The sequence below is a fragment of the Chiloscyllium plagiosum genome, unplaced genomic scaffold (assembly GCF_037043375.1).
Source record: "Chiloscyllium plagiosum isolate Xiang-an unplaced genomic scaffold, Cpla_swu_hap1 HiC_scaffold_38, whole genome shotgun sequence".
NCBI lineage: Eukaryota > Metazoa > Chordata > Chondrichthyes > Orectolobiformes > Hemiscylliidae > Chiloscyllium > Chiloscyllium plagiosum.
This window is the reverse complement of record NW_028270176.1, coordinates 18,239,704-18,260,808: the sequence shown is the minus strand read 5'-3', so window position 1 is coordinate 18,260,808 and position 21,105 is coordinate 18,239,704. Positions and strand designations below refer to the sequence as shown.

The following is a 21,105-nucleotide window of genomic DNA, read 5'->3' as shown; positions in this document are numbered from 1 at the left end:
TGTGGTCTGACGATGGAGGAGTCCAAAGACCTGCATATCCTTGGTGGAGTGGGAGGGGGAGTTGAAATGTTGAGCTACAGGGTGGTTGGGTTGGTTGGTCCGGGTGTCCCAGAGGTGTTCTCTGAAACGCTCCGCAAGTAAGCGAGCGTTTTTCTGCTTCCAATTAAACCTATTGGTCTATAACCTGGTGTTGTGTGATTTTCAACTTAATTCAGAAGAGTATTTAGCCACAACACAAGAGAAAAGATCATAGAAGGTAGCGAGAAAGGGTGAGGAAAATGATAATAAGTCGGAAAGTGTTTTGCTCGTTATCGAAAGGGACATAAATTCCAAGAACCAGGAGCTTACTTGAGCTGTTCAGATCACCACTTTGTCCTCACTATTCATTCTTGGGCAGCACAGTTTAGGGGAATAAAAATGCATGAGGTGAATACATAAATCTAATCTATCCAAGGCCCTGCAATTTATCTTATGAATATAGAAGAGAGATTTCAAACTTAAGTACTGGGGAATAGGTGACTCGGGGTACATGTAATAGAATCCCGACAGTGGGGAAGCAGACCATGTGACCTACACAGACCCGCTAATATGTATCCCAACCATTCCCACCTCATCCCTGCATTTCCCGTGGCTTCCGCCCAAGCCTGCACATCCTTGGACTACGAGAGGAAATCGGAGCATCCAGAGGAAACCCACGCAGAATGTGTAAACTCCACACAGCTGTTCAAGGGCGGAAGTGAACATGGGTCCTTGACAAAGTGAGGTAGCAGTGCTAACCACTGAGCTACCATACCACTCTACAGGTGTACCACTTCGCAATTCCACATTCACCTTAGTAGGTACATTATCTATTATTCCCCCACCCCCCCAACATTGACATTGTACTATTATCTGACTCCCTAGATAATAAACGAATAAACCAATTAATTTTATGGAGGAATATCCCAGACAGTTATACTGATGTTCAAGTGTCTATGCCCAAATCAACTCAAATTGAGGAGGTTCTCCACACAGCACTCGAGATGTTTGAAAAACTGAAATTCACACCCAGAAGGAGACAAGTGAATGTACTGCTATTAAGGCAAAGTATTCAAAATGAATTGGCTCAGCTCCTTCTCTCATGTTTAACAACATCTTTTCAGAATTGCACACAGCATTCGAAAGACGGCCTCGTCGATGTCCTGTTCAGCCACAACATGACATCTCAATTCCTGGACTCAGTGTCATGACCAATAAAGGGAAGTGTGTCCAATGTCCTCTTCACCACCCTGTCTACCTGCAACTCCACTGTCAGGGAGCCTCTAAGTCTCTTTGTTCGTCATCACTCCTGAGGCCCCTGCCATTTACTGTATAAGTCCTGCACTGGTTTGCCTGACCAAAATGCAACACCTCACGTGAGAGAAGATTTACAGTGATGTTGCCAGGGCTGGACAGTTTGAGTTGTACGGACATAGCTATAGAGGTTTATAAAATCATGGGATGCATGGAGAGGGTGAATAGCCAATATCTTTTTTCGAGGTTGGGACTTAAGGTGAGAGGGGAAAGATTTAAAAAGGACCTGATGAGTAAATCTTTTCACACAGAGGGTGGTACGTGTATGGAATGAGCTGCCAGAGGAAGTGGTGGAGGCTGGTACAATTTAAAAGGCATCTGGATGGGTAAAAGACTGGGAAGGTTTAGAGGAATATGGTCAAATGCTGTCAAATGGGACGAGGTCAGATTGGGATGCCTGGTCAGCACGGCTGAACTGGACCAAAAGATCTCTTCCTGTCTGCATGACTCGATGACTCTAAGTTGAGCTTGTTTCCCTAAGGCATTAATCTGTGCAGGCAGATTACAAGACAACTAATTCTACACTAAACCAGCAACACCCCAACACCAAACAAACTAGAATAACTGAATAAGCCTTTTTAATGGATGAGTATATGAATAGGAAGGGTTTAGAGGGATATGGGCCAAGTGCTGGAAAATGGGAGTAGATTAGGTTGGGATATCTGGTCAGCATGGACGAGTTGAACTGAAGGGTCTGTTTCCGTCCTGTACATCTCTATGACTGTGTTATACTTTTTTTTTGTTATGTTAGTGTCTAGTGAAGTTCACTTTTCCTTCAGATAAAATCAAACTTATTACCAGGTTGTAAGCTCACAGCAAGAATGTGGAAAATACTTGCTTTCAATATTTTAGGAGCATGTCCTGGTGATTTCTCAAAGGAAAAGCTGTAGATTTCCTTGGTCTGATGGTGATCGTGGTGAAGATCCAGAGGTAGGTGTGCTTCAGGAATACTTAAGCACGTACGTCATTGGCAGATACAAAAGGGTTTATGGCATAGAAGTTTTCCACATGTGGAATTGCCCATTCAACTAGTTTATTCTGGGATTATTTACCATGAATATGAGCTGAAACTTGTGAAATAATATGCTAATGGAGGATGTGATCTTATGTTCTAACAACAGACAAAATCCAGAGGGGAAGGTCCCTTAATCAGGCAATGACAGATCGATTGCTGTCCCATATATTGTTAGATATATGTATATTGTGTGTGTGTCTGAGTGAGTGTGTCTGTGTCTGTGTGCGTGTGTATGTGTGTGTGTATATGTGTGAGTGTGTATGTGTGTGTCTGTGTGTGTGCATGTGTGTGTGAGGGTGTGTGTGTGTGAGTATCTGTGTGTGTGTGTCTGTGTGCATAAGTCAGTGTGTGATTGTGTGCATGTGAGTGTGTGTGTGTCTGTGTGTGTGTGCGTGTTTGAGTGTGAGGGTGTGTCTGTGTGTGAGCATGTGTGTGTGAGTATCTGTGTGTGTGTCTGTGTGTGTATGTGAGTGTGTGTGTCTGTGTGTGTGTGAGTGTGTGTGTGTGAATGTGTGTGTGTGAGTGAGTGCATGTGAGTTTGTGTCTGTGTGTAAGTGAGTGTGTGGGTGTGAGTGAGTGTGAGTGAGTGTGTGTGTGTGTGAGTATCTGTGTGTGTTTCTGTGTGTGTATGTGAGTGTGTGTCTGTGTGTGTGAGTGAGTGTGTGTGTGTGAGTGCATGTGAGTGTGTGTGTGAGTGAGTGTGTGTGAGTGTGAGTGTGTGAGTGAGTGTGTGTGTGCAAAAAGTACACAGCTAATAATTTGATGAAATTTTGTTTGAGGATTTTAAAAATCTTGATATCATCAGGAAGGAGACAAATGACTTTTGTTTTGTCCACGTAATTTGTCCAGTGCAACAGCAATTGAACACAAAGGTAAGCTGGAGGTATTGACCACCTCCAGAAGGAGATAATTGGATGATTTTATGTCCAGATCCTGAAGCAATGGAATCACACACAATGGAAATTCCGTAGGGTGCTGAGGAACCTTATTCAGAGAAGCTTTAAAATCATGCACTGTCACCTCAGTTCACTGGCTCAAAGTGACCTAAAGGATTATTGTGCTGGGAAGCAAGTCATGAACACCTTTTGTGCTTGCAATTTCTGATAAAATAAAGGTGGTATAAGGATGGATTTCAGATAGTTAGAAAACTCGCTTTATTTAGTTTTCAAAATGAAAAGAAATGTTATCATGTGCTCAGGTGCATTTTATGGTAGTTCTACATACATTGCAAAGTCGGTCCAATTTCTTTGAAGAAAACCCATGATGCTTGCAGATTCTGTAATGTAATTACAAGCAACTTAGATTCATAGAATCGTGAGTTGTCTGAAATTGCTTGCTAATGCTTGGAAATATCTTTCTGGAAGCATTTGAATTCCAATACAAATCCAAGCCTACTTCTGAAAGGGAGCACAAACGGTGCTCCCAATAGAATTGTAACTTGGCACGGCTTTGTTAAAATCAAAGTTCTTGTAATTCAAATCTGGTCTCAGGTAGGATTTCTGGTTAATTTGCGACACAGCCATCACAACTCAATAGGATAACATGCTTGACACGGTACCAGATCTAATATTTAGACCCAAGTTGATAGGAAGCACAGATTTCTGAACTGAAGAACAATTAGTATTTATTACAAGAAATTAGACTGTAACTACACATATATAATTATAAACCATCAAGATGTAACACTTCAAATTAAAATGCTAATTCCCTTATAAATTCCACCTTCCACAGAGAGAGAGAGAGAGAGAGAGAGAGAGACAAACAAACAGGTAGGGTAAAATAGGTTTTGGACAGAGAAGTCTGTTCAATGGCTCCTATTCACAGCTTGCTGAGGTAATCCTTATGATTCTTATGGTAATCAGAATGGTGTTTTTTCATCATCTTTCTCAAGATGCTTCCACTAGTTTGCAAGAGGCACAGGGTGGTCTCGTTCACTTATAAAAGTTCGCTGACTCAACAGTCAAAAGTAACAACTGCTGAAGTAAAGATGAGATGGTTTTCTTCAGTTTTAAAACTGGTTTTGACTGGACTGAACAGAGTGGCAGCTCCTGTGCAAGTAGAGCCCAAGGTTCTTCTCTCTGTATTTTGTTCCCAACTCCCAACTGTTCAGTTGCCTGAGAAACAGGTGCTTGGTTATTGTCAAGCAAAAGGCTTTTGTGATCACAAACTGGTCACTAGACCATAGACCAGTTTCTGCTGATGGAGTAGCAGCTCCTGAGCTGGGGCTTGTCCACTTCTCTGTCTGTTTTCTTTGTTCCTTTTTTGTTCTTTTTTCTTTTGCCCTTTTCTCTCTTTTTGTTCTTCTCTTGAAAAGCCTTTTACAGTATCTTCGGCAGGGCAAGAATTGGACCCAGCCTCCCTAACATGTGAGGCAGTAGTAACTATTCCTGTTGATTAGTGACAGAAATGGCAGCAACAGAGGTGGCTCATCACAGTGATGGATGGCCACAGCAGGGACACCAAAGGTACAGCATGTGGCAGGAGGAGTCTGACCGAAACTCCAAGCTAGGGCTAGACCCAGGGAGATGAGACTTTGGAATCCTAACTTTTTCACTTTTTTTTGAGTAAAGATTTTAAGATACAAGCATTTTTCTTTATCTTCTGGCTCTGTTTCTTTTTCTCTCTAATATTTTTAACAATTCTGGATCTGCATTTTGTATTTTAATATGGTACCAGGGAATTTGATTTGATTCAATTTGATTTATATTGTCACATGTACCTAGGTACAGTGAAATGTTTTGTTTTGTGTGCAGTACAGGCAGATCATAGAGTCATAGAGTCAGAGAGATGTACAGTATGGAAACAGACCTTTCAGTCCAACTCAAGCATGTGGACCAGATATCCCAACCCAATCTAGTCCCACCTGCCAGCACCTTATTCCATGCTGTCCCAGCACCTGCCATATCCCTCCAACCCCTTCTTATTCATGTACCCATCAAGATGCCTCTTTAATGTTGTAATTGTACCAGCCCCCACCACTTCCTCTGGCAGCTCATTCCATATACGTACGACCCTCTGTGTGAAAATATTGCCCCTTAGTTCTCTTTTATATCTTTCCCCTCTCACCCTAAACCTATGCCCTCTAGTTCTGGACTCCCCGACACCAGGAAAAAAACTTTGTCTACTTACCCTATCCATGCCTCTCATAATTTTGTAAACCTCTATAAGGTCACCCCTCAGCCTCCGACGCTCCAGGGAAAACAGCCCCAGCCTGTTTAGCCTCTGCCTATAACTCAAATCCTCCAACCCTGGCAACATCCTTGTAAATCTTTTCTGAACCCTTTCAAGTTTCACAACATCTTTCCAATAGGAAGGAGACCAGAATTGTACACAATATTCCAACAGTGGCCTAACCAATGTCCTGTACAGCCACAACATAACCACCCAACTCCTGTACTCAATACTCTGACCAATAAAGGAAAGCATACCAAATGCCTTCTTCACTATCCTATCTACCTGCGACTCTACTTTCAAGGAGCTATGAACCTGCACTCCAAGGTCTCTTTGTTCAGCAACACTTCGTAGGACTTTACCATTAAGTGTATAAGTCCTGCTAAGATTTGCTTTCCCAAAATGCAGCACCTCGCATTTATCTGAATTAAACTCCATCTGCCACTTCTCAGCCCATTGGCCCATCTGGTCAAGATCCTGTTGTAATCTGAGGTAACCTTCTTCACTGTCCACTACACCTCCAGATCATACCATACAAAGAACACAGCGAGGAATACAATGTTACAGCTGAAGAGGAGGTGCACAGAGAGTCAGATCTACATGTAAGTTTAACATTTGAGAGGTCCATTCAGATGTCTGAAAACAGTGAGGAAAAGTTGATCTTGAATCAGTTGATAGATGTGTTCGAGCTTTTGTGTCTTACATCTGATGGAAGAGGTTGGAAGTAACTATAACTGGGATGGGAGGGGTCTTTGATTATGTTAGCTGCCTACCCGAGGAAGCTAGCAGTTTAGATAGAGTCAATATATGGAAGGTTGGCTTGCATGATGACTACAATTCTCTGTCGTTTCTTATGGTCCTGGGCAGAGCAGTTGCCATACAAAGTCATGATACATCCAGATAGAATACTTTCCCTTGTGATGATACTGCCCCTTTAACAAGGTTATTCTATCCTTGGTTTTTTTTTTGAGTGGGGTCATAAAAGGCGCAGGTGCCAAAATGGCTACCAGAGACTGTCAAAGTCAACAATTAAGGTAAGTCTTTGCGTTCTTTTTTGAACTGTTGTACAATGAAAGGGGAGTGGCCAGTGCTCCCAGTTCAGGGATTTTTTCCAGCTTGGTATAGACACTGCTGGGGATTGAGTAGCAGCTATAGTGAGAGAAGGTCCCATGCTTCAGCAAATGATCCCTGGCTGATTCTCCCTCTCTCTAACATCTCTTCTGTAACAATCTGGGATTGAGTTTATCTTTTGTTTTTGCCAAGGAGTGTTTTTATTGGAATGTAGGAAATTGGAACAGCATTATTAAGTTGCAATAGAGTCGGTTGGATTTTCAGAGAGGTTGAGTCACTTTATATTCAGTTCTCTTTTGTTTCATAGTGTGTAAATCAATTCTGTTTTTGTTTAAAACTGAGTGGCTTGACCAGCTGTATCACTTCTGGCATATCCAACTTAGATCTACCTAAAACAACATAAAATTGTTCAGTTCTGGGCTACTATTTAAAATGTTATGAGGGAGTCTGGCCTGGTCCTTAACACCATGGTACATCTATAATGATGACTCTGTACACTTTTCATTGTGCTCCTGAATCCCTCTTCTTGAGTGCACATCAAAGTCAATTCTAACTCTAATTCAATTCACATCTTGTTGTTACCCACTTTCTTCTGTGCACAGAACACCTCAGCTGTAACCCATCCACAACCCAATCATCAGTTGCTATCTGTTCAAATAGCTTTCACATGATGATTGTAATGACTGACAGATTAATCACTTTTCCAATTATGCAGTCAACCTTTAAAATAGAGTTTAAAACAGTTTTTTATTTCTCATTTCATCCCACAATTTTAAAAAAAGCAAAAATCAAAGGAAACAAGACATGGCCTTTTCATTTATTAGAAGAGTTCATTCACTAGTAAGTAATGTCTGTGACTAATGAGATGTCGGAGAAAGTGAGGACTGCGGATGCCGGAGATCAGAGCTGAAAAATGTGTTGCTGGAAAAGCGCAGCAGGCCAGGCAGCATCCAAGGGGCAGGAGAATCGACGTTTCGGGCATAAGCCCTTCTTCAGGAAGAGAGAGAGTGAGAGTGTCAGAGTGTGAGAGAGAGAGAGTGAGAGTGAGTGTGAGAGAGAGAGTGTGTGAGAGAAGGGCCCTTCAGGAAGAAGGGCTTATGCCCAAAACGTCGATTCTCCTGCTCCTCACTAATGAGATGCATTCAATATTTACCTCAGCTGAGGTATCACTCAGGAATAAATAAAAAGAAATAAACAAATTGGCACCATATTCAGACGGATTGCACATATAAAAAACTAACAAAAGTCCTTGATTCTGCACAGGGAACATGTTGTGTCAAGTAAATTATTCCCTAATGTACACATGCCATCTGGTTCTGGGAGCTATTACTGTTCCCAGTAATATATGTAAGCCTGTCACTAATTCTCTTCTGCCTTAATCTTGCTATTGTGACCACTAATGGTCAAAACTACATTCCAATCAATAGCTTAGTCTACTTATTTTGTTATTGATTTTAATTTTCATTCAGCAATGTTCAATTTACTAGTGAATTTTAATTGCCCTTGGTTTTTCAAACTATTACTGATCATCATTGGCCAATTATCTTCTGTAAAGGAATAGTCATCATCACGTTTGGGGTCAGGAGTTGTCAGGTTGAGCTGGGTTTGAGTGTAGTGCTGGCTGGAATGCACTGCTTTAACAATGCTATGTTGTCCTTGGTTTATTTTGAGAGGGGTTGTAAAAGGCAGAGGTTGCGATGTGTCTGGAATAGCCAATAGACACTGCCTGAAGCAACAGTCAGAGAAAGGCTTTTAGATTTTTTTATTTTAAAAAAAAAACAATGTGCAATGAAACTGGAGTGAGCAGTTCGGGGTTTTATTCCTGGATTAGTTTGTTTTCAGCTGGGAACCTGGAGGAGCAGCTCCAGTGAAAGGAGTTTCCATGTTTCAACCGAGGTGTTACTTGAACATTCTCTGGGAATTCTTTGCTGCGTGTATGATGCTGCGTTTGAATTTACCTTTTTCCAGGGGGTGTGTTTACAGGGTGTCGCAAGGATTTGAACAGCGCTGTTAAGTTGCGATAGAGTCACTCAAATAAGTTGCCATTGTAAATTATGTTTTTTTTTGTTCGGGTTTCATCCATAATGTTTAAATAAATTCTGTTTGACTTGAAGCCGAGTGGTTTGACCAGTTGCATCACTGGAATATCCCCCATATAAAACAGCTCATTCAGTTAGCATCTGGGCTACCTTCTGGAAGTGTTTTGAGGGGGTCCTGACTGGTCCATAACATTGTTCTGCAGTCAATCCCAGCATTAGACTAAAGTTTCCCATCCATCATTTGTCTGAGTCATCACCACAGACTTGTCAAACTCAGATTTAGAGTCTTTCACCATTTGCCACAGTTCTAAAACTTGCCCTGGAGGTCAACACGAAAGCAATATGCACGTGACCTAATTCAAATTTTGAGTCATGCATCTGATCTGCAGTGATCCTGGGGCTGGAAGATTTCAGACATAACCTGGATCATCTAAGCAGCAGCAATGATTCCCAGACTGTCATTGTTCTTAGGAATAGCAGAACTTCCACAGGATCCCACTACCTATGTCTGACCTACCCTCCCATCTAGCGATCTCAAAACTGGAAACTTTGGCCCCTGATATTGTAGGGTCATATTTGTTTTGTCCTTCACTTTAATTGGAGATTTCTTCCTCAGACGTTTTCTTCGTTTTCCTCATCTCTTTCATAGTATCATCGCAAGAGAAGGAGTTTTTTTTTAAGCATTCATGGATGAGGGTGTCACTGGCCATCATTTATTGCTCATCCCTAAGTTGAGAGTCAACAACATTGCTGTGGGTCTGGAGTCACATGTAGGCCAGACCAGGAAAGGATGGCAGTTTCCTTACCTAAAGGATGTCAGTGAACCAGATTGGGTTTTCCCACAATTGACAATAGATTTATGGTCAACATTAGACTCTTCATAGGCAAAAGTGTGGTGCTGGAAAAACACAGCAGGTCAGGCAGTATCCGAGGAGCAGAAGAATCGACATTTTGGGCAAAAGTTCCAGATATTTTATTGAATCCAAATTCCACCATCTTCCATGGCGGAGTTCAAACTTTGGTCCCTAGAACATTACCTGGGTCTCTGGATTAGCAATCCAGCGATAACAACACTCAGCCATTACCGCCCCTCAGAGAGTGATGAGCCTGTGGAATCCTCTGCCACAGAAAATGGTCAAGGCCAAAACTTCAGATGCTTTCAAGATGGAGTCAGATACAGTTCTTTGGAGCTAACAGGGTTAAAGGGGATGGGAAGAAAGCAGGAAGAGGATACTATGCAGGATGATCAGTCATGATTATAATGACATCAGAGTAGATTCTAAGGGCAGATGGATTACTCTTGTCCCTCCTTTCTATGTTTCTATTTCTGTCTTGTGTTCAACCCACCAGGCATTCTGCAATATTGCACTTTCAACACCTGAAGAAATCTTCCCTTTCTTATCTTATCTTCTCCTTATCTTGTCTGCTCCTTGATATTCAGGAGATAAACATTTGGAAGTATTACTCTTTTATCTTATGGTAAACCAACACTTGTATTGCAGGGAGGACACAGCCAGCACAAAGATATTCCAGATAGTGTTCAAAGTATCTAAGGAGTGTGTATGTATATTTGTACACAATGTAAAGAGATTCCAACTGACGGAAATTGTCAACTATTTGTGGGTCTAGATTGTTCGGTGCTGAGAGAGACAAAAAGAAGGGAGAAGGTTACAAGCGTGTCCCTGTGACTCGTGACAGAATTCTAATGATGAGATTGAATGGGTATTTCACCCCGTTCTTCAGCTCCTCTCTGAATTTAGTCTGGGTCACAACATAAATACCCGTGTTAGTGCAAGTACTGAGTACTTGCAACATCTTTGATGTGCGGTCTATGATGAAGTTAAGGTCAGTATCAGAGTAAGACATTTGCATATCTGCAATTCGCCGGTAAATGATGTACGCAATGTGTAACACCCATAACAGGATGAAACTGCCTGAAATGCTCAAGAGTAAAATAATGGATTTCCTGCGACTCTCCATCTCTGGATCATTGTGCTCATCTCTGTAGCTTTTGGCCCGGAGTCCTCTTCGAACTTTACTTGCTACTGAAATGTGTCTGACTGTCAAAACATTGAGCAGCAGAATTAAAAAGAAAGGGATACAAGGTGTTAAAATGTAATGAATCAGTTCTAACGCAGCCCATCCAGGGGATGTATAGAAGCTTTGTTTAGTGATACAGTTCCAGGGAACATTACCAATTACGTATTCTGGTTCTTTTGCAAAGCACCAAGGGACAGACTCCAAACAGCCCAGCAGGCTCACTGTTGCTATAACCACAGTCGCAGTTTTCTTGGTGCAATATTTTGTTTTCAGCTTCTCGCAACAAATGGCCACAAATCGATCCACGGTGAAAGCAACTGTGAGCCACACAGAAACAACAGTGGCTGCAAAAGCTGAAAAATAAATGGCAATACAGACAGGAGTAATGAATATGAAGGAATTTGCAAAATAAATTGAGGCTGACCATCTCAGTATAGGATCAGTGATAACAACAAGAAGATCAGAGGCTGCCATTCCTACAAGGTAGCAAGTTATACATTGCGAGAGACCACACCTTCCTCGGCATAGGATCACAATCGCCACCAGGTTAACTAGCCAAGAGAAGAAGAGAGAAAAGGAATCACAATGAGAAATTTGTTAGTTAATTTAGTTTTTACATCCTGCACCCAACCCACCAGTCCAACGTCCAATAATTATATCCAAACAGTGTATTTATTGTTGAAATCTCTGTGAATGCCTCAGTGTGTTCAGTGATCTCCAACTTTTGTGTTTCCATTCCTCCAAGTTTCCACCTGTTCCTGCATACTTTTCATTTAATCTGCAATGCACAGAGTAAAAACAATCAAGAGGGTCTTCCAGAAATCCTCCAAATTGTTGAAGCTTTTTCTCCTCAGATTTTACATTGTGCAGTGTTATGACCTATGTTGAATAAAACAAAATAACTAAAGCTAATGAGCAATCCAATGAACAATAAATTTACAAGATTTCCTATTCTTCTCATGTTTATGTTAATAAGTAAAGTGCAGTTGACATAAGTTATGCATGAGGTTACAGGAAAATTGCAGTAAGTCTAATTTTTGAGTTAAACTTACCAGGCAGACCATTTAACATATATGGGACCAATTAGAGCCATAATATCTGTCAGCACTCTTTCAACATTTCCTCTGGCATCCCCTTTCCCACAATGTTTTGGTCTCCCATTCATGTCAAATAACAAGTTCAAGTTAAACAGTGCTCTGTATGTATGTTCTTTGAAATGATGGTGCATTTCCGGAGGCTTGCTGGTCTCCTACCCTTCATTCTTGACTGTATGCAGAAACCTGGACCCTCTTTATCTGAAACTGTCAGTAGAGATATGTGCACTATCTGACCAATTCACTGCAGAAACAGAAACAGAAACTAACAGAAACAGTGAAAACACCCACTTAAAAATCACCCACTCCAATATCCAGCCTTTGATTATCATTTCCCATCTTTTTCCTTGCAGAATCCTGATTTTATGGATTCATATTGTGCTTCCTCCCTTGGCCAGGAGTTTTGGATTTGCACACTCTTTGTTCTGAACTCATACACATAGGGTTTATGAATCTTCCAAATCTACTCTTCTTGCAGGAACTTACACAACCTGCAATACAATCTGTGATCAAGGATTTCAAGAAAGTTATCCATCACTGCAATTCCACGAACGAGGACAACCTCCCCTATGGAATAAGAGAAATATTTCCACATTTTATCAGGATCATTGCAAAGAGGTCTGTAGCCTGACAATGATCCATGACCACTTTTACCATCGTAAGCAGCAGAAGGTGTAATTCTTTGTTTATCCAAATATATATATATTTTTAATTCATTCACAGGATGTGGGCATCACCAACTAGACTAGCGTTTATTGTGCATCCCTAATTGCCCAGAACGCAGACAAGAGTCAACCATCTTGTTCTGGAGTCATGTGTAGTCCCAACCAGATAAAGATGGCAGTTTCCTCCCCCAAAGAACGTTAGTGAATCAGATTGCTCTTTCAAACTGGTGATAGTTTCATGCTCATTATTAGACTTGTAATTCCAGACTTTGTTGTTGAGACTCGTAACCCAAAGATATAAAGAAAGGACGCTTGATTACAAAGTGTTCAATGCCAACTGAAACAGTATGCATCATTTTATCAATTATGTCCACAATATTGAAAGAATACAAGGGGAAGCCGAGAAGGAAGTGTGGAAGAGTCAGCAGATCAGTTCACTAGACTTCTAAAGGAGCGGTACACACACCCAACACAGTCACATTCACATACTCACACACTGACACATGCGTGTACATTCATACATACACAGACACACACACAAACAGTAATGCAGACACATACATTCATACAACACACACGTTCATGCACAGACAAAAGCATACACACACACATATTCAATCACACACTCACATATATGTGCGTGCACACACACATGCACTTGCTTAAGCACACGCTCACACATGCATATTATGAAATTCATGCAAGCACACACATCCAAGTGGTCTGATTCCTGCTCTTAACCCAGATATCCTATCCCAATACATCCAGGAAAGGGTATAACCCCATAATAATACCAGCAATTGATCAATGAAGACAAGTACAATATAAAACCTACAGTCAAAACTGAAACAGCCGCAAACATTGTCTAATGCAATGACTGGAACTTGACAGGTGGCTGTCTGAAACAGTCAAAAGCAACGTTGAGAACAGCAACAATAGATTTACATCATTATTAACTGTGATAATACCTTACCAGGAACTCCAACAGCTGAAATTAAAGAATAATAAATACGTCTTATCTCCCATAATACAGAATAGCCCATTTCTGTGAAAGACAGTGATTACTGTTCGTTTGAATCCAAGGTTCTGACAAGGTCTCTAAGCTGATCCACTCTGATAGGTCTTTATATATAGAATAAGTCTTCGCTGACATGGTTATGCCCCTCATCATTGAGATTATTTCCAAAAAATTGAACAAATGCATTACCTCACCAGATTTGTCTCTGACATAATTGATCAGGTGGATAAAACACAAACATTTTACAGTTCAGGAGTTATTGCTTGGGGCTATCTCAGTAATGAAGCTGGCATCAGTTCAGAACAGCAATGAACAACTTTCCTTCACAGTTTTCCTGTATTATACAGAGCAAAATTCAGTATTGTCGAAACAATTATAAATGCTAGTGATTTCTCTATTCTGTATGTTCAACCCAGGGACCCCAACATTCCCTCTGTGCTGAAGTTTGCCATTTACAATAGTGAATCCTTTCAATGGCAACAGATTAAGTCCACATTCAGCATTGCAGGCTGTGAATAGCTGAGTGTAATGTCAGAGGATTGACAATATTTCCATTTGCCCTCCTGCTCAAACCTATTTCTCTGAAAGTGATTGCCTGCTCATTCTACATAAACTACGACAGTCAAATCAGAACTCTTTCAGCTCTTGACTCTGTCTCTCCTTCTCGAGATTAGTAGTGATCTTATCTCTCACCTCCCATCCATGTCAATTGATCTAAAGCACTGCTGTCTAAAGTCAGGCTCACCAAATCCCACTCCCACCTCATCAGAAGAATCACCACAACTCATCAGTTCACAGTACCCCAATACATTATGTTCAAAATCGTAGAATCCCTACTGTTCTTGACTAGGCCAGAACACTCAAAACATTCTTAACCAGGCAGCTCAGACTGTAACTTTGCAATTTGTTTCAGTAAGTGTACAGTGAAAGTTACCCGGATTAAGTTAGCGAGGTTGACTACTAGATTTTAAAACAGACAGAAATTTATTCACTATTTAGCACAAGGGAACACAAAGAATGCCTAAAGAACGCAGTCAATCCAAACTAGATTTAAAGATGCTGTTCTGAATATACACAACGGTCCCTATAAGCAAACTCCCTTTAAAAACCAGTATAAATGGAACACATGCTTAGAGGTTAAACTTGAAGGGCAGAAAAGAGAGAGAGAGAGTTTCCACACAGCTCCCTGTTGAACTCCCAACCAGTTCAAGACTGAACTAAAACTCGGTTAGAGAGCTGACCACTCCCCAATCATTATACAGGTCACTTCTAAAACATGACCACTTTGGCCAGACGTCTCATCTGTTTATAGATAAACAAAATGTCTCTTGAAATTCTTTTCATCTCTGTACCAAACCAGACTAATTGGAGCCCTGCCCCGTCTATTACCCCTCTGAGAAAAATCAAGGATGGAGTATTCTTGAGCCAAGGAACATCTTTTAGATAAAAAGGGACTAGCTTGGTGACGCTATGATCATATTTTGAATAAGAATCACTCTCTGCTTTTCGCAATATATTTTACACAGAACATTTGTGAAGTTGGCTTTTTGTAACAGCGAAGTAGTCTTCCCATATTAAAAAATGTCTCATATTTTTAAAAATGGGTGAAGTTATAAGTTCTACCAACGAAAATGCAGTTTAGACAATGTTTGTGTTTTTCTGTTGGATATATAATGCTCAGAGATCTGTCCAGCAGCTCAATGCTGTAAGTCCAATGGCCTTACAGACTGTGACCTTCACCCGTTTCTGCCCTGTGCCTGCTGCTCCCAGCTATCGGGAATCACTCAGTCTGGAATGTCCAAACCTACAGAATATTGCCATCCTCTCCTCTTTACATTAGAGGATCAGGAGTTTTTCAGGAAGACATAGCAAGTTGACAGTCCTCCAGCAGGAGTCGGTATGTATACAGCCTGCATTCATGGTAAAGGGATTAAGCATGATGCCTCCTAGCAGAGCGCTTTAGGGAACATCTCCGGGACACCCGCACCAATCAACCACACCGCCCTGTGGCCCAACATTTCAACTCCCCCTCCCACTCTGCCGAGGACATGGAGGTCCTGGGCCTCCTTCACCGCCGCTCCCTCACCACCAGATGTCTGGAGGAAGAACGCCTCATCTTCCGCCTCGGAACACTTCAACCCCAGGGCATCAATGTGGACTTCAACAGTTTCCTCATTTCCCCGTCCCCCACCTCACCGCAGTTCCAAACTTCTAGCTCAGCACTGTCACCATGACCTGTCCTACCTGCCTATCTCCCTTTCCACCTATCCACTCCACCCTCTCCCTGACCTATCACCTTCATCTCACCCCCATCCACCCATTGTACTCTTTGCTACCTTCCCCCACCCTCCTCCCTGATCTATCACCTCCATCCCCTCCCCCACTCACCTATTGTACTCTATGCTACTTTCTCCCCACCCCCACCCTCCTCTCATTTATCTCTTCACCCTTCAAGCACTCTGCCTCTATTCCTGATGAAGGGCTTTTGCACGAAACGTCGACTTTCCTGCTCCTCGGATGCTGCCGAAACTGCTGCGTTTTTCCAGCACCACTAATCCAGAATCTGGTTTCCAGTCATTGTTTTTAACCTACATCTCAAAATAGCCCAGAATGAACCTTGACCAGTCAGGCCATTGTATTTATTCCAAGAACCTCAGGATTTGAAAAGGTGGTCAACTGTTAGAATTCCCCTTTGTCTTCAAGTGAAACATAACCCTCAGAAAAGGGGAATTGGTTTTAGATTTAGATTAGATTCCCTATAGTGTGGAAACAGGCCCTTCGGTCCAACAAGTCCACACCGACCCTCCGAAGAAAAACCCACCTCCCTCCGACCAATGCACCCAACACTACGGGCAATCTAGCACGGCCAATCCACCTGACCTGCACACCTTTGGACTGTGGGAGGAAACCGGAGCACCCGGAGGAAACCCACGCAGACACGGGGAGAACTTGCAAACTCCAGTTGCTCGAGGCAGGAATCGAACCTGGGTTGCTGGCGCTGTGAGGCAGCAGTGCTAACCACTGGGCCACCGTGCCACCCAGTGACCCTACCCAACCACAGTTGAACTGTTTTGCTTGGGAGAGGAAGGAACTCAAACAACAACTTATGGGAATGGAGGAACTGTTTCCTCAAGGCCATCCACAGAAAAGGAACAGCCTTTCTTTCAAGAAACGAGGCAATAAAGACCTCAAAGGAGCACCAGGGGTCGGTCATTCAGCCTTCGGTCCCGCTCCACAATTCAGTGCGATCATGGCTGATCCTTTCTCTTCATCCTGAACTCCGGCTTTCTCTTGACGTTTTCGAAAACCGAAAAATCATCATCCAAATCTCTCTTGAATTCATTCAGTGACTTAACATCCATAGCACCCGGGCAGCAGTAATTTCACAAAGTTGACCACCCTCTGAGCAGAAGGGAAGATTGGAGATCGAACTCAGGGCTTACTGAACCACAACAAGATTTAAGAAAAGTATCACCTAGAGCCTGACTTGTACATGTTGATGATAATCATAGCCCAGTTCAGCCTTCTGGCTAAGAGAAAGGTTTGTTTTGCGACAAACATACTGTTATAAGATGTTTCATCCTGCTTTGGGAATCTGTGCAGCTGGTACATCATGTTCATCTGTCTGACCACAAAATCCCACTAAATAACTTGGTTATTCAATCGACATGTTTGCAAACTATTTTAAACTATCTGATGTTTTGCTGAAGTAAAGTGTAATTATAGGTCTGTGAGTTTACAAAACTGGGTTTAGCAAACGCAATTGGTAATCTGGTATGTTCCAACTTGACCACAAGTTGGGGCAATCTCTTGCTTTCAAGGTTGTGCTGTGCATATCACGGAATGCCCACGGTTCAGGTAGAGGACACTTGGAGAAAGGGAGGACTGCAGATGCCGGAGATCAGAGCTGAAAAATGTGTTGCTGGAAAAGCGCAGCAGGTCAGGCAGCATCCAAGGAACAGGAGAATCGACGTGTCGGGCATGAGCCCTTCTTCAGGAATGAGGAGGGTGTGCCCAGCAGGCTAAAATAAAAGGTAGGAAGGAGGGACTTGGGGGAGGGGCTTTGGGAATGCGATAGGTGGAAGGAGGTTAAGGTGAGGGTGATAGGCCGGAGAGGGGGATGGGGGCGGAGAGGTCGGGAAGAAGATTACAGGTCAAGAAGGCGGTGCTGAGTCCGAGGGTTAGGACTGAGATAAGGTTGGGGGAGGGGAAATGAGGAAGCTGGAGAAATCTGCATTCATCCCTTGTGGTTGGAGGGTTCCTAGGCGGAAGATGAGGCTCTCTTCCTCCAGGCATCGTGTTGCCATGGTCTGGCGATGGAGGAGTCCAAGGATCTGCATGTCCTTGGTGGAGTGGGAGGGGGAGTTGAAGTGTTGAGCCAAGGGGTGGTTGTGTTGGTTGGTGCGGGTGTCCCAGAGGTGTTCTCTGAACCGTTCCGCAAGTAGGCGGCCTGTCTCCCCAATGTAGAGGAGGCCACATCGGGTGCAGCAGATGCAGTAAATGATGTGTGTTGAGGTGCAGGTGAATTTGTGACGGATATGGAAGTGTCCCTGGGGGCCTTGGAGGGAAGTGAGGGGGGAGGTGTGGGCGCAAGTTTTGCATTTCTTGCGGTTGCAGGGGAAGGTGCCGGGAGTGGAGGTTGGGTTGGTGGGGGGTGTGGACCTGACGAGGGAGTCGCGGAGGGAGTGGTCTTTCCGGAATGCTGATAGGGGAGGGGAGGGAAATATATCGTTGGTGGTGGGGTCTGTTTGGAGGTGGCAGAAATGACGAAGGATGATCCGATGTATCTGGAGGTTGGTGGGGTGGTAGGTGCAGACCAGTGGGGTTCTGTCCTGGTGGCGATTGGCCACTTGGCCCATCGAGTCCATACTGACCTTCTGAAGAGCACCCCATCCTATGCCCACATTAAGTATGGCTAACCCACCTAGCCTGCATATCTTCGGATACCAATGGGGCAATTAGGTGGCCAGACCACCTAACTTGCACGTTTTTGGTCTGTGGGAGGAAACCAGAGCACCTAGCAAAAAGACATATAGACAAGGGGAGAATGCACAAGCTCCATACGACGGTTACCCAAGTCTGGATTTGAACACGGATTCTTGGTATTGTGAGGCAGCAATATTAACCACTATGTCATGCTGATGTTCATCACTAAGTTTTGGAGGAAAATATATTTTCAGGCATAACGCTGAGGAAATATATTTTCAGACATAACGCTGAGGAAATGTTTCCTCATTTCAGTCTGCTAAGATCTGCCCTGTATCCTGAGACAGTGGCCGCTGCCTCCAGATTCCCTGGGCAGGGTAAACATTCTCCCCGCACCTCGTCTGTTCACCCCTTGTTAAATGGTTTATCTATTTCAATTAGGTCCTTTCTTATTCTTCAAACGCTAGTGAGGCTCAGGGATGTTTCTATATAACTGCTTACATCTATTTGAGCCTTTGGATCATCCATGTTGTTGTCAATGTTGTGTATATTCAGGAAGAGTGCCTTTAACTTGGTCTTTTTGATAGCATTCTGCATTTAAAGCACATTCAATGCTTGACTTTACTTCTCCCATCTTCTGCTCTTCCTCGTCACTTTTCATCAAGTCCCTACAGTGTGGAAACAGGCCCTTCGGCCCAACAAGTTCACACCAACCCTCCAAAGAGTAACCCTCCTAGACCTATTGCCCTACCCTACTACTCTATATTTCCCCTGACTAATGCACCTAACCTCCACATCCCTGAACACTACGGGCAATTTAGTATGGCCAATTCACCCTAACCTGCACATCTTTGGACAGTGGGAGGAAACCAGAGAACCCAGTGGAAACCCACGCAGACACGGGAAGAATGTACAAACTGCACACAGACAGTTGCCCCGAGGTTGGAATCGAATCCAGGTCCCTAACGCTGTTCCTCTTTCCAGTTTAACCCCATTCCAGGTTTGGTTATCTCTCAGGTACCCTTGGCAAGCTTGTTGTACAAACTTACTCTTAAAGTTACAGCATTAATAATAAAACATTAATTTCTATTTAAATTTTAAATTTGGTATCTGATAGAGTGTCAAGCCCTGAGTGGTCATCCACAACAAGCTTTCTTGGTCTGTTCATGTGGACGCACTGGTTACAAAGGCCCAACAACATTTCTTTTTCCTCAGTCAGCTGAGGAAATTTGGCAGTACCCTTGCCAACTTTTATAGGTGTGCCATCGAGAGCATTCTGTCTGGATGTATCACTCCCTGGTATGGCAACTGTACCGTTCAAGATCGGAGACGGTTACAGAGTGTGGTGAACTCGGCCCGGACGATCACAAAGGCCAACCTCCCATCTATAGGATCCATCTACCAGGCCCACTGTCAGGGAAAGGCCGCCAGCGTTCTCAAAGCTCCATCCCACCCTGGTAATGTTTTTCTACACCCTCTACCATCGGGGAGAAGGTACAGAAACCTGAACACACACACACCAGCCGGTTTCAAAACAGTTTCTACCCACTTGTTGTTAGAATACTGAATGGACTCACAAACTCTTAACATTCACCTGTACCTGTGTTTTTGTTTTTGCTGCTGTTTACCTATTATTTACTATCTATGCTACTTAACTCTGTGATCTGCCTGTATTGCTCACAGGACAAAGGTTTCCACTGTGCCATGGTACACATAACAATAAATTCAATTCAATATTTGGGATTCATAAAGTCTACTTAGGAACAGCTGGGCAATTTTGAGCATCATTGTATATTTTAATGTCACTGTTGCAAGTCCAGTGAAAGCAGGGCTGAATTAATTTGTTTGGCTCTCCCTGTGTCATAACATTAGTCCTTTGGGGCCATCTCTGAAGCAAACGTTACCCAATGGCATGGTCTGAAATGTTTCTAAGTGCCTCACTCTTACCTGTTCAAAACACGGTCACAATGGCAAACGTGGTTTCTGTGCGGGAAGCCTGCAGGACCAGGATTCTGTTCCATGCTGGCAGACACCCCACACCAACCCCCCTCACCACCCACATGCTTCAACGTTTGAAAGCTTAATGGTAGAGATTCTTGTCTGAGGAATTAAGGGCTACGGGGAGAACGCTGGTAAGTGGAGCTGAAATGCGCATCAGCCATGATTGAATGGTGGAGTGGACTCGATGGGCCGAATGGCCTTACTTCCACTCCTATGTCTTATGGTCTTATGCTGCTGATTATTCTGCACACTGGTTGCACTTTAATTGCCCGAGTATTGGGCAAAATTGGAGCTATGGAGCAGTCTGGTGTTTGGGTGGCGGAACACGCCAGAGTATCACGGAATCGTGCCCAGTGAGAATTGGTTTGTTGTAAGCTGAATCTATAACAGATTCCCTGTTATAACAGGAGATCATGCACGTTTAGTTTAACTCAATGATGCGACTGGGCAAGTTGATCGAAAGTCTGAGAATCTTTTGGAAATCACATTTTGGTCTTTTCAGTTTGTAATGCTGCTGAGTGATTTCCCATGTTGCTCTCGGAATAGTCAAACTCACAATTAAGTGCCTTCCTTCTGATCAATGTTCTATTTCTTCCTTGTGACATGCTGGGCCCTTTTAATCGCCAAATCAGTTGACAGGCCTGATGTGATATTTGCTATCAAACAATTGTCTGACAGATCAACAAAGATTGCACTGTGATGTTTGTGGCAAATACAAGTCACCTGAAGGGAG

At 43.0% G+C, this 21,105-nt stretch overlaps 1 protein-coding gene across 1 annotated transcript; it reads right to left on the bottom strand.

Moving 5' to 3' along the window:
* Positions 1-10,296: 10,296 nt before the first annotated feature.
* On the bottom strand, positions 10,297-13,518 carry LOC148139012 (putative G protein-coupled receptor 139). The gene is made up of 2 exons (XM_087980906.1): positions 13,401-13,518; positions 10,297-11,219 (listed from the first exon to the last, which is right to left on the bottom strand). The coding sequence occupies exons 1-2, from the start codon at positions 13,468-13,470 to the stop codon at positions 10,297-10,299; spliced, it is 993 nt and encodes a 330-aa protein (XP_087837032.1). The 5' UTR covers positions 13,471-13,518.
* Positions 13,519-21,105: the final 7,587 nt, after the last annotated feature.

Bases quoted from the DNA above. Each gene is read 5' to 3' on its own strand.
- LOC148139012 (XM_087980906.1), bottom strand. From the start codon at position 13,470: ATGGGCTATTCTGTATTATGGGAGATAAGACGTATTTATTATTCTTTA. The intron at 11,220-13,400 runs GTAAGGTATTAT...TCTCTTGGCTAG, and splicing joins TTCAGCTGTTGGAGTTCCTG to TTAACCTGGTGGCGATTGTG.